The sequence below is a fragment of the Bos indicus x Bos taurus genome, chromosome 1, assembly GCF_003369695.1.
Source record: "Bos indicus x Bos taurus breed Angus x Brahman F1 hybrid chromosome 1, Bos_hybrid_MaternalHap_v2.0, whole genome shotgun sequence".
NCBI classification, from domain to species: domain Eukaryota; kingdom Metazoa; phylum Chordata; class Mammalia; order Artiodactyla; family Bovidae; genus Bos; species Bos indicus x Bos taurus.
The window spans coordinates 143880261-143892775 of NC_040076.1; the positions used below are offsets into that span (position 1 = coordinate 143880261).

Genomic DNA, 12515 nt, shown 5'->3' on the forward strand with positions numbered 1-12515 from the left:
TGGAAGAAACACAAGCTGGAATCAAGATTGCTGGGAGAAATATCAATAACCTCAGATATGCAGATGACACCACCATTATGGCAGAAAGTGAAGAGGAACTAAAAAGCCTCTTGATGAAGGTGAAAGTGGAGAGTGAAAAAGTTGACTTAAAGCTCAACATTCAGAAAATGAAGATCATGGCATCCGGTCCCATCACTTCAGGGGAAATAGATGGGGAAACAGTGAAAACAGTGTCAGACTTTATTTTGGGGGGCTCCAAAATCGCTGCAGATGGTGGCTGCAGCCATGAAATTAAAAGATGCTTAGTCCTTGGAAGGAAAGTTATGTCCAACCTAGATAGCATATTCAAAAGCAGAGACATTACTTTGCCAACAAAGGTTCGTCTAGTCAAGGCTATGGCTTTTCCTTTGGTTATGTATGGATGTGAGAGTTGGACTGTGAAGAAGGCTGAGCACCGAAGAATTGATGCTTTTGAACTGTGGTGTTGGAGAAGACTCTTGAGAGTCCCTTGGACTGCAAGGAGATCCAACTAGTCCATTCTAAAGGAGATCAGCCCTGGGATTTCTTTGGAAGGAATGATGCTAAAGCTGAAACTCCAGTACTTTGGCCACCTCATGCGAAGAGTTGACTCATTGGAAAAGACTCTGATGCTGGGAGGGATTGGGGGCAAGAGGAGAAGAGGACGACAGAGGATGAGATGGCTGGATGGCATCACTGACTCGATGGACATGAGTCTGAGTGAATTCCGGGAGTTGGTGATGGACAGGGAGGCCTGGTGTGCTGCGATTCATGGGGTTGCAAAGAGTCAGACACGACTGAGCGACTGATCTGATCTGATCTGATCAAGGCATGAGTCCATATCACCTTAATTGCTTACTGAATTTCCTTTTAATATCTGTGGGGTCTGTGCTAATTTCTCACTTTCATTCCTATTTTCTCTCAGAGTTGAGACAACATCCTTCGGAAGAGCCAACCCATGTCCTGAGACTTATGAATATTTCCAACAGGCAGTGGGGGCAGGTCCATTTAAGGCTCTCTGTCATCTCTGTGAATCAGTCCAGCTAACTTTATGGGTTATCCCAGGCTCAGCCTCACACCTGTTTGCTTATCATTTCTCAGGGGACACTTAAGAGAGACCCTCCGTGGACAGGGGAGTTCCTCAGAACAGCTCTCTTCTCTCTGGCATCCTGACCCCGGACACTAGCTGCCCCTGGTTTGCAGACCAGCTCTAAAACTGAGGGATCCATGGCACTCCACCTGGGTTTCTGGCCTGGGTGCTGGAATCATTCTCAAGGGGGTGAGCTGGGCAGCTGTGAGACCCACTCAGTTTCTTTCCCCTCCCAGGTGGGCCTGTGCTGTCCTCCTCAAGTCCAGCATCTCAACCTCCTTGTATCCGGACCTTATTAGTTCTCTGGATCAGTCGGGGGGGAAGGTCATCCAGGCCCTCTCACCCCACACGGTTGGAGCAGCCCTCCCCCCTCCCACCACATTTCTGCTAAAAGTGCAGACCCCCTGGCTGACCAAAGGGGTGACCCCAGCCACATACAGGTTGTGTCACAGGGGTCCTTAGGTCACCTGCATGGAGCGGACTCAAGGGGCCAGTTCCATATGTTTCAAGTGGGCAGGAACAGTCCAGGGAGCCTGAGAAACCCCCAGACCATGACAGGTCTGCAGGGGACCAGCCACGGGACAGGGCCTGAGCAGGCACTGACTTCCTGGAGAAGCAGGAGCCCCACATGGTGGCCCTGCCCAGAGAGGTCAGGCCAATGCCCTTTGGGGTCTCAGTCACTTACTGCCGGGGCTTCCCCAGTAACTCAGACAGTAAAGAACCTGCCTGCAATGCAGGACATCCAGGTTCGACCCCTGAGTCAGGAAGATCCCCTGGAGAAGGGAATAGCAACCCACTCCAGTATTCTTGCCTGGAGAATTCCATGGACAGAGGAACCTGGTGGGCTACAGTCTATGGGGTCTCAGAGAGTTGGACATGACTGACTGACTAACACACTCACTTCCTGACAGAAATACTCTCGGCTGGAGGAGACTAGTGTCAGGGCACAATCGTGTGCTTCCTTCCACCCCTGCACCCACCCAACAGAGAACCACATGAAGGGAGCAATCAGGTGATGACATGAGTTTATTTATCCAGGTGCCTGATGGGGTGCTGACTGGTTGGAAGTCAAGGCCAAGTGACCCAGCTAGAGGATCTGGAGGGGTAGGGGGGCAGGTGACCCAGAGACAGCTGGAGGCGACTCCTGGGAGGCAGAAGCCCCAGGGAGCCGTGAAGTCAGGGTTCCTGGGGCAGGAGTGAGAGGTCAGTCAGTCAGGACAGTGGAGACATCGGGGACCCCGTCCTGAGTGAGGGCAACCACCCAGCCTAGGTCAGGACAGAGGACCAAGTCATAGGTGGAACCTGAGCTCGGCTGGCTCTGGGGACACATGCCAGGTCAGCAGCAGGGCTCTGGGGCTGAGGTTGGGATGCAGCAGGCCGGGCGTGAGCATGTGGGCCTGCAGAGGAGGGACACGGAGGAGGCCGGGCGGCAGCAGCTGGGCTGGCAGGAAGAATCGGGCACACAGCAGGCGGGGCGGCACACGGGGCGGCAGAGGAGGGACACAGAGGTGGAGGGTCTGCAGCAGGACGAGGGGGCTGAGCAGGGGGAGGCCTCACAGCACACGGGCCTGCAGCAGACAGGTGTGCAGCAGACAGGGGTGCAGCAGACGGGCCTGCAGCAGACAGGGGTGCAGCAGATGGGCCTGCAGCAGACAGGGGTGCAGCAGACAGGCTCACAGCAGGCCTGCTGGCAGGGGGAGGAAGTGCAGCAGGAGGGCTGGCAGCTTGACTGCTGGCAACATGAGGAGGTAGAACAGGGGGAGGCCTCACAGCAGACCGGCCTGCAGCAGACAGGTGTGCAGCAGACAGGTCTGCAGCAGACAGGTGTGCAGCAGACGGGCCTGCAGCAGACGGGCTCACAGCAGGCCTGCTGGCAGGGGGAGGAGCTGCTGCAGGCTGGCTGGCAGCAGGGGCTGGACTCACAGCTCACGGGGGCACAGAGGAGGGTCAGGCGGGGGGCCGGGGCACAGGAGCTGGGGGCACAGCAGGGGGGCTCGCAGCAGCTCTCTGGACAGTCATAGCTCAGGTCGCTGGAGCAGACAGACAGGGTGGAGGCTGCCATGGTGGAGGTGGTGGGGCTAGAGGAGGGTTTGTGTGTGTGTGAGTGTATGAGCTGTGTGTGTGAGGTGCTTGGGGATGCAGGGCTTTTATACCTGGCCCCTGGCTTGTGTTGTCCCCACAGGAGACTCCCAGGCCCTCCCTTCCTTGTTGGGGTTGAGAGCTGGCGGCAGGAGCCCCTCATTAGTGCTGGCATAGTTTCCACAATTGTTTTTACTCATTAATCTGTGAGCGTAAATATCCCATGTTGCAGGATGTTTTTCCATTTCTCCTTTGTTTGGCTCCAGAAAAGATATAGAAAATATCTAGGTAAGATCCTACATGAAATGAACCCTGAATATTCATTGGAAGGCGTGATGCTGAAGCTGAAGCTCCAATCCTTTGGCCACTGATTCAAAGAGCTGACTCATTAGAAAAGACCCTGATGCCTGGCAAGATTAAAGCAGGAGGAGACAGGGACAATAGAGGACAAATTGGTTAGAGAGTCTCATTGACTCAATGGACATGAGTTTGTTCCTGCTGTTGGAGATGGTGAAGGACAGGGAAGCCTGCTGTCCTGTAGTCCATGGGCTCACGAACACTGGAACACGACTGAGCGACTGAACAACAGGAACAATGCTGAGTGAGGTTTAGAGGTGATCATCTCTCTAAATTTGTGAATTTAGATGTTGAGCTCTCCTCTGTTTGAGGTGCAGTACTTTTAATATTATTTTGACTTTTACGCATTTTTAAACTTAGGTGTAAAGCGACATGTGCACGTCTGTAAAATGCAAGTGGTCCAGGAGATGTGACCGTGCAACCAGGTGAGGGTCATGTTCAGCAGGGGGTGGGGGGAGATCCTGGCACTCACCCCCAGCAGCTGCTCTGCCAGCAGGAAGTATGGTGAGAGGGACATCCAGTCCCCTGCAGCACAGCCAGTGTGCCTGAGACGAGCGTTAACAGAGCGCGGTCATACGTGGAGTCTGTTAGGAGATCTCTTCAGGGAGCAGCGCTCACAGGTGTCTGAGTCAGGGGCTGTGTTCATCAACCTTTCACCCAGACCCAACTGCTCACAGCACACCCTGTGCACCACACACTTCTCAGCCAAGCAATCTGCCCCTGTGGCCAGAGTTTGCCTTCCCCAAGGGCGATGCCCTGAAAGACTCAGAGAGAGGGAGGGTCTCCTCCTGGAGAACCACGTGTGAGCCGCGGAGACTCGAGGACCCGAAGCAACACCCAGAAGTAAAGCTCAGACAAGAGTTGGTTTTCCTTGTGGATACAAGAAGATGTGGTCCCAGGGAGCCTGGAACAGCAAGTCAGCACGGGCTGACTCTGGGAAGACAGTGACATCTGGGCAGTGGTCATCACGGTGGCCCTGACCATGGCTGTGGGGTCAGATGACACTGTCTGAGCACCTGTTCTAGGCCAGGTGGTGAGCTGAATGCTCTACACCTGCCAAGTCACTTGATTTCACATCCACTCAGCAAGGAAGTTTCTATAAGTAGGTGAGGAAGCCCAGGCACAGAGAAGTTAAGCAACCATGTCCAGGTCACACAGCCCAAAGTCTCAGGACTGGGACTGGAAGCCAGCCGTCTGTGTATAGGATCGAGGCTCTTAGCCAGGCCTTCCCCAGGCCAACTTCAGTGCTACTTGCAGAAGGAAGCACGTGTCCAGGGAAGCTTAGCACCAGGCAGCTGAGCTGAAAATTTACAACAGAGGCGGGAAGCAGCAAAATTAACACCACAGAAAATCAACCCTGTGGTTTTCAGCACAAACACTGCTAGTTCCTCCAAACTACAGAGGTAAAGTATGCATGCTTGCTCAGGGGCTCAGTCGTGTCCGATTCTTTGTGACCCCATGGACTGTAGCCCTCCAGGTTCCTCTGTCTATGGCATTCTCCAGGCAAGAATACTGGGGTGAGGTGCCACTTCTTACTCCAACAGAGTTTAGTGAAATTTGCTCAGTCGTCTCTGACTTTTTGTGACCTCATAGATTATACAGTCCAAGGAATTCTCCAGGCCAGAATACTGGAGTGGGTAGCCTTTCCCTTCTCCAGGGGATCTTCCCAACCCAGGGATCCAACCCAGGTCTCCCACACTGCAGGCGGATTCTTTAGCAGCTGAGCCACAAGGGAAGCCCAACAGAGGTAAAGCATAAATCCCTGAATATGATGAGAGAAAATGTAACAAACAGACCATGTGTTTCGCTGACACCAAACGTGATCGCTCAGTTGCTAACAAGGAAGAAGGAAGAGCTAGGATAGAACAGTAAAGATAGGACTGAACATGAACCACTGTGAGCTGAGCGCACCAAGGTGGGTGCGTTTGGACTGGAAGGGCCTCATAAATTCAAGAGCATCAGATTTTTAGAGCCCACCATAAACATACATTCAGTCAGTTCAGTTGCTCAGTCATGTCCGACTGCGATCCCATGGACTTCAGCACGTCAGGCCTCCCTGTCCATCACCAACTCCTGGAGTTTACTTAAACTCATGTCCATTGAGTTAGTGATACCATCCAACCATCTCATGCTCTGTCATCCCCTTCTCCTCCTACCTTCAAACTTTCCCAGCATCAGGGTCTTTTCAAATGAGTCAGCTCTTCGCATCAGGTGGCCAAAGGATTGTAGTTTCAGTTTCGGCATCAGTCCTTCCCATGAACATTCGGGACTGATGTCCTTTAGGATGGACTGGTTAGATCTCTTGCAGTCCAAGGGACTCTCAAGAGTCTTCTCCAACACCACAGTTCCAAAGCATCAATTCTTCTGAGCTCAACTTTCTTTATGGTTCAACTCTCACATCCACCCACAACTACTGGAAAAACCATAGACTAGACAGACCTTTGTTGGTAGAGTAATGTCTCTGCTTTTGAATATGCTTTCTAGGTTGGTCATAACTTTTCTTCTAAAGAGTAAGCGTCTTTTTATTTCATGGCTGCAGTCACCATCTGCAGTGATTTTGGAGCCCCCCAAAATCAAGTCTGCCACTGTTTCCACTGTTTTTCCATCTATTTCCCCTGAAGTGATGGGACCAGATGCCATAATCTTTGTTTTCTGTTTTCTTTAAGCCAATTTTTTCACTCTCCTCTTTCACTTTTATCAAGAGGCTCTTTAGTTCTTCTTCACTTTCTGCCATAAGGGTGGTGTCATCTGCATATCTGAGGTTATTGACTTTCTCCCAGCAATCTTGATTTCAGCTTGAGCTTCAGCCAGCCCAAAATTTCTCATGATGTACTCTGCATGTAAGTTAAATACGCACAGTGACAATATATCGCCTTGATGTAGTGCTTTTCCTATTTGGAACCAGTCTGTTGTTCCATGTCCAGTTCTAACTGTTGCTTCCTGACCTGCATACAGATTTCTCAAGAGGCAGGTCAGGTGGTCTGGTATTCCCATCTCTTTCAGAATTTTCCACAGTTTATCGTGATCCACACAGTCAAAGGCATTGGCATAGTCAGTAAAGCAGAAATAGATGTTTTTCTGGAACTCTCTTGCTTTTTTGATGATCCATCAGATGTTGGCAATTTGATCTCTGGCTCCTCTGCCATTTTAAAAACCAGCTTGAACATCTCGTAGTTCACAGTTCACATACTGTTGAAGCCTGGCTTGGAGAATTTTGAGCATTATTTTGCTAGAGTGTGAGACTGAATATTCTTTGGCATTGCCTTTCTTAGCAAGTTGAATGAAAACTGATATTTTCCAGTGCTCTTGCCACTGTTGAGTTTTCCAAATTGGCAATTTTTAAATGAACTGAATGAAGGGCAGCTCCATCTCCAGGTAGGAAGAAATGGCCGACAGTCTGGTCTGGAAATGAACTATTACCAGGCAGTCCCCGGACCTCTCCCACCAAACAGTGAAAGACACAGAGCTTCAGGGGGAACACTGGGCACTAAGGCTGATTTTTTTCTTTTTTCAAATTATTACGTCTTTATCCTGCATTGGCAGGCCAAGTCTTTACCAGTAGTGCCACCTGGGAAGCCCCTTATATCTTTCTCAAGTAAAGAGAACAGCAGTGTATTTTCACATAAGCAAGAGCTTGGAAAACACTCTACTCATGTTTCCCTCCTGGAGAAACATCTAAAGAAACAAGACGAATGATGGGACTCCCCTGGAGGTCCAGTGGTTGAGGATCCACCTTCCAGTGCATGGGGTGTGGGTTCAGTCCCTGGTCCGGGAGCCAAGATGCCACACAGCCCTCAGCCAGAAAAACCGAAACACAAAAAAGAAGCAATTGGTAACAAATTCAATAAAGACGTTTAAAAAGGTCCAGATTAAAAAAAATCTTAAGAACAAAAACCAGAAAGAAAGAAGACAAATGGCCCAGTGATGAAACATACAGGAGAACATGGGGAATTGGGCAGGTGTAGGTGAGAAGAAATAAAGACGCTTACTCTTTGAAAGGAAAGTGATGACCAACCTAGATAGTATATTGAAAAGCAGAGATATTACTTTGCCAACAAAAGTCCGTCTAGTCAAGGTAATGGTTTTTTCAGCGGTCATCTGTGGATGTGACAGCTGGACTGTGCAGAAAGCTGAGCACTGAAGAATTGATGCTTTTGAACTGTGGTGTTGGAGAAGACCCTTGAGAATCCCTTGGACTGCAAGGAGATCCAACCATCCATCCTAGAGGAGATCAGTCCTGGGTGTCCATTTAAGGACTGATGCCGAAGCTGAAACTCCAATACTTTGGCCACCAAATGTGAAGAGCTGACTCATTGGAAAAGACCCTGATGCTTGGAGGGACTGGGGGCAGGAGAAGGGGACAACAGAGGATGAGATGGCTGGATGGCATCACCAACTCAATGGACATGAGTTTGAGTGAACTCCAAGAGCTTTTGATGGACAGGGAGGCCTGGAATGCTGTGATTCATGGGGTCCCAAAGAGTCAGATACGACTGAGAAACTGAACTGAACTGAGGTGAGAAGAAAAGGAAGATAAGTCTAAATAGCCAGAGCGATGGGTTCTGTGGCAACACAAAGTTGATACTTCCCATGCAGTGACCCTGGTGAGACTCTGATACTTCATTAATATCAGATGTATTGAAATGCTAAGCTTTTGAATTATTGTTGATCAGTCACTAAGTGAAGTCCAATTCTTTGTGACCCTATGGACTGCAGCACGCCAGGCTCCTCTGTCCTCCACTATCTCCCAGAGTTTGCTCAAATTCATACCCACTGAGTCTATGACGCTATCTAAGCATCTCACCCTCTGCTACCCGCTCTCCTTTTGCCATCAGTCTTTCCCAACATTAGAGTCTTGTCTAATGAGTCAGCTCTTCGAATCAGGTGGCCAAAGTATTGGAGCTTCAGCTTTAGCATCAGTCCTTCCAATGAATGTTCAGGCTTGATCTCCTTGCTGTCCAAGGGACTCTCAAGAGTCTTCTCCAACACCATAGATCAAAAGCACCAATTCTTTGGTGCTCAGCCTTCTTTATAGTCCAACTCTCACATACATACATGACTACTGGAAAAACTACAGCTTTGACTAGACAAACCTTTGTTGGTAAAGTTGTCTCTGACTCTTAATATGATGTCCAGGTTGGTCATAGCCTTTCTTCTAAGGAGCAAGCATCTTTTAATTTCATAGCTGCAGTCATGAAATCACAGCCATCTGCAGTGATTTTGGAGGCCCAAAAAATAAAGTCTGACACTGTTTCCATTGTTTCCCCATCTATTTCCCATGAAATGATGGGACCAGATGCCATAATCTTAGTTTTTTGAATGCTGAGTTTCATGTCAGCTTTTTCACTCTCCTCTTTCACCCTCATCAAGAGGCTCTCTAGTTTCTCTTCAGTTTCTGCCATAAGGGTGGTATCATCTGCATCACTAAGCTTGTTGATATTTCTCCTAGCCATCTTGATTCCAGCTTGTACTTCATCCCGCCTGGCATTTTGCATGATGTACTCTGCATATAAGCTAAATAAGCAGGGTGACAATATACAGCCTTGATACTCCTTTCCAATTTGGAACCAGTCTACTGTTACATATCTAGTTGTAATAATTGCTTCTTGACCCACATACAGGATTCTCAGGAGACAGGTAAGGTGGTCTGGTAATCCCATCTCTTTAAACATTTTGCATGTATTGGGTTAATAAAATGTAATTAAATAAACTCTACCTGTCTTTTTTCACTTTAAATGTGGCTATTATAACAGCTGGGCTCCTCTCGGGCTCAGCAGTGAAGGATTTGCCTGCCAGCAGGAGCTACAGCAGACCCAGATTTGACCCCTGGGTCAGGAGGAGCCCTGGAGGAGGGCACAGAGGCCCACTCCTGACTCTTGCCTGGAGAAGCTCATGGACAGAAGAGTCGGGCAGCTTACAGCCCATAAGGTCACTAAGACTCAGACATACTTGAGGCAACTCAGCACACAGGCATGCGTATTATAATAGGCACAATTACATTTGGGGCCCCACGTCAAGGCCCTTCACACTGCCACGCGGGTCCAGCACTGTCCTGAAGGGCCAGGGTATGTCCCTCCTCCCCATATTTTCCCAGTGGGATAGCTGCCTTAGAACTTGAATTCCTGATGGCATCGCCCAGCGAGCACCTGCATTACCAAACAGCCCATCCCCCTTGGCTGTCGGTCCCTGTGATGGATAGTTTCAAGAGTCAACTGACCAGGCCACGGTGCCCAGTTGTCTGGGTAAACATTGCTGGATGTCATGACATAGTTGCTTTTTAGGTGAGATCAATCAATACTGAAATCAGTGGACTAGGAGTAAAACAGATTGCCCTACAAAATGTGGGTGGGCTACACCCAAGATTTGAAGACATTGAGAACAGACTGAGGTCCCCCAAAGAGAAAGAGATTCTACAAGCAGGTCATCTGTAGCTGCAAAACCAACTCTTCCCAAGAAGCTCACCCTGCAGATTTGGGTCTTGCCCGCCTCCAAACTGTGTGAGCTAGCTCCTCAACATCAATCTCTGTATATGTGCACATGTCTTATTGGTTCTTTCTCTGGAGAACCTTGACTCACACAGGCTCCCAACATCACTGCATGTGGCTCTCACCATCCAGACCTTCGCACACAGAGGGAAGCACTCACACTCATGTCCAGGGCACTTGGGAACGGCTGGCACCAGCCTGTCTGAAGCTGTTTCTGGAGTAAGCTTTATGTATTCAAGGCAGATGTTTACTAAACGGGATCTCCTTTGTCCCTAGGGAAGCCCCATGTTCCCAGTGTGCAAGCCTGGGGCCTGAACAAATGCCCCACTGCCACCCCATCACTCATTTCATGCAGGGGTCTACAGGTGAGCAGGATATTCTGGACTGCAGGCTGCAGTCGAATTATGGCCTCAGGACACCCTGGCAGAGAGTAGCAGGGCGTATTTAGCCATGCCTGATGATGTTACAGTCCCGGATACAACTCAAGGCCAGGATTCTAAACCAGCCCAGACCACTCTTCACAACAAAGGTCATTCCCAGGGTTTGAAGAGATACGCACTCAAGGCACAGAGAGGGCATGACAATGACTTTATTTGTTAACGGGCAGACCCCTCACCTAGGTCAGGACAAAATCCATGACCATCAAGGATGGAGAGTCGCATGCTGGCTGACACTCAGGGCCTGGAGGGAACCAGGAGCCAGCCCAGGCTGCTCACAGGAAACTCTGGGGCAGAAGGAGACCCCAGACTGGCCTAAGGCTACAGAAATTTCAGGTGAAAGTCAGCGTTGGCCCTGGAAGGAGTTGGCAATATGCCAGGTCAGCAACAGGGCTCTGGGGCTGAGGTTGGGATGCAGCAAGCAGAGCGGGAGCACGCGGGCCGGCAGAGCAGGGACACGCTGGAGGCCGGGCGGCAGCAGCTGGGCTGGCAGGAGGAGGTGGGCACACAGCAGGCGGGGCGGCACACAGGACGGCAGAGTAGGGACACGGAGGAGGAGGGTCTGCAACTGACCGAGGAACAGGGGTTCGGCTGGCAGCACAAGGAGGCTGAGCAAGGGGAGGACTCATAGCACACAGGCCTGCAGCAGACGGGCCTGCAGCAGACGGGCCTGCAGCAGACAGGTGTGCAGCAGATGGGCCTGCAGCAGACTGGCCTGCAGCAGACCGGCTCACAGCAGTCTTGCTGGCAGGGGGAGGAGATGCAGCAGGAGGACTGGCAGCTAGACTGCTTGCAACATGAGGAAGTAGAACAAGGGGAGGCCTCACAGCAGACAGGTGTGCAGTAGACAGGCCTGCAGCAGACAGGCGTGCAGCAGACAGGCTTGCAGCAGACGGGCTCACAGCAGGCCTGCTGGCAAGGGGAGGAGGTGCAGCAGGAGGGCTGGCAGCTAGACTGCTGGCATGACGAGGCCAGGCAGGAGCTGCTGCAGGCTGGCTGGCAGCAGGGGCTGGACTCGCAGCTCACTGGGGCACAGAGGAGGGTCAGGTGGGGGGCTGGAGCACAGCAGCTGGGGGCACAGCAGGGGGGCTCACAGCAGCTCTCTGGACAGTCGTCCACCTGCCAGGAGGAGCCAGTGCAGGAGTCATAGGATCTGGGTAGGCAGACCCGGCTGCTGTAGCTCAGGTCACTGGAGCAGACAGACAAGGCAGAGGAAGCCATGGTGGAGGCGGTGGGGCTGGAGGAGGGTGAGGATGTGAGTGTGTGTTAGTGAGTGAGTGAGTGAGTGTGTGAGCGCTGCTCTGGACTGTGGGCCTTTTATACCCCGTCCAGGTGTTTGCTGGGCCAGCTGAAGGCTCCCTGAGGCTTCCCTTTCCTTGTTGGTGTTTTGAGCCCCTATTACTTCTTGTTTATTTACACAAGAGTTTGCTGCTTGTAAAATGCATGTCCTGGTTGAGGGCTGGATCACCCCTGAGCTGTGTGAGGTTCTCTAAGCAAACACAGAATTAATCTAGGGTCCTGGAGCCCCACCCATGTGTGCCTGCCAGCTCTCCTCTCCCACTTGTCTCCATGGCTCTGCAGGGGAGTGGCTGTGAACCCCTGTCTCAGAGACTTGGCATCGCAGAGCTCAAAGTTGGGACAGTGCTGTCACCTGCTGTAGGACATCCCTCTCAAGCACCAGGGCTGAACAGTGGACAGACCAGCCAAAGGGAGAAGGAGTGAGTGAGAAGAACCAAGACATGTCTCAAGCACAGCGCAGGATGGAGGGAAGGTCCAGCTGCATCAGACGAGGTTTCCAGGGATAGAATGTGTGCAGCAAAGGGAGAAACAGAACATTTTCCAGAGAGAAGGGAAAGAAACATGGTGCTTCAGATTTGGAACTTTGACCGAACTAGGACAAGATCAATGGAAAACGGTGCGTATCTGTTACACCGGTCAAATGTCTGACGCCAAATACGAGGAAACAGCCTAAAAGCTTCCAGAGAGTTTGGCATTCGACTTCGCTCAGCCAATGAACATACCTGAAGACAATGTAACCAACTCTTGAAA

The 12515-nt window shown here is 50.9% G+C and overlaps 2 protein-coding genes across 2 annotated transcripts in view; both read right to left on the reverse strand.

Moving 5' to 3' along the window:
- The window catches only part of TSPEAR (thrombospondin type laminin G domain and EAR repeats), a 111509-nt gene that overhangs the window by 63200 nt on the left and 35794 nt on the right, over positions 1–12515 (reverse strand). The window lies entirely within an intron of this gene.
- On the reverse strand, positions 2445–11687 carry LOC113897369 (keratin-associated protein 10-7-like). Its single transcript, XM_027550050.1, has 3 exons — positions 10856–11687; positions 3889–4069; positions 2445–3186 (listed from the first exon to the last, which is right to left on the reverse strand). Exons 1-3 carry the CDS (start codon positions 11685–11687, stop codon positions 2445–2447), a joined length of 1755 nt encoding a protein of 584 aa, XP_027405851.1.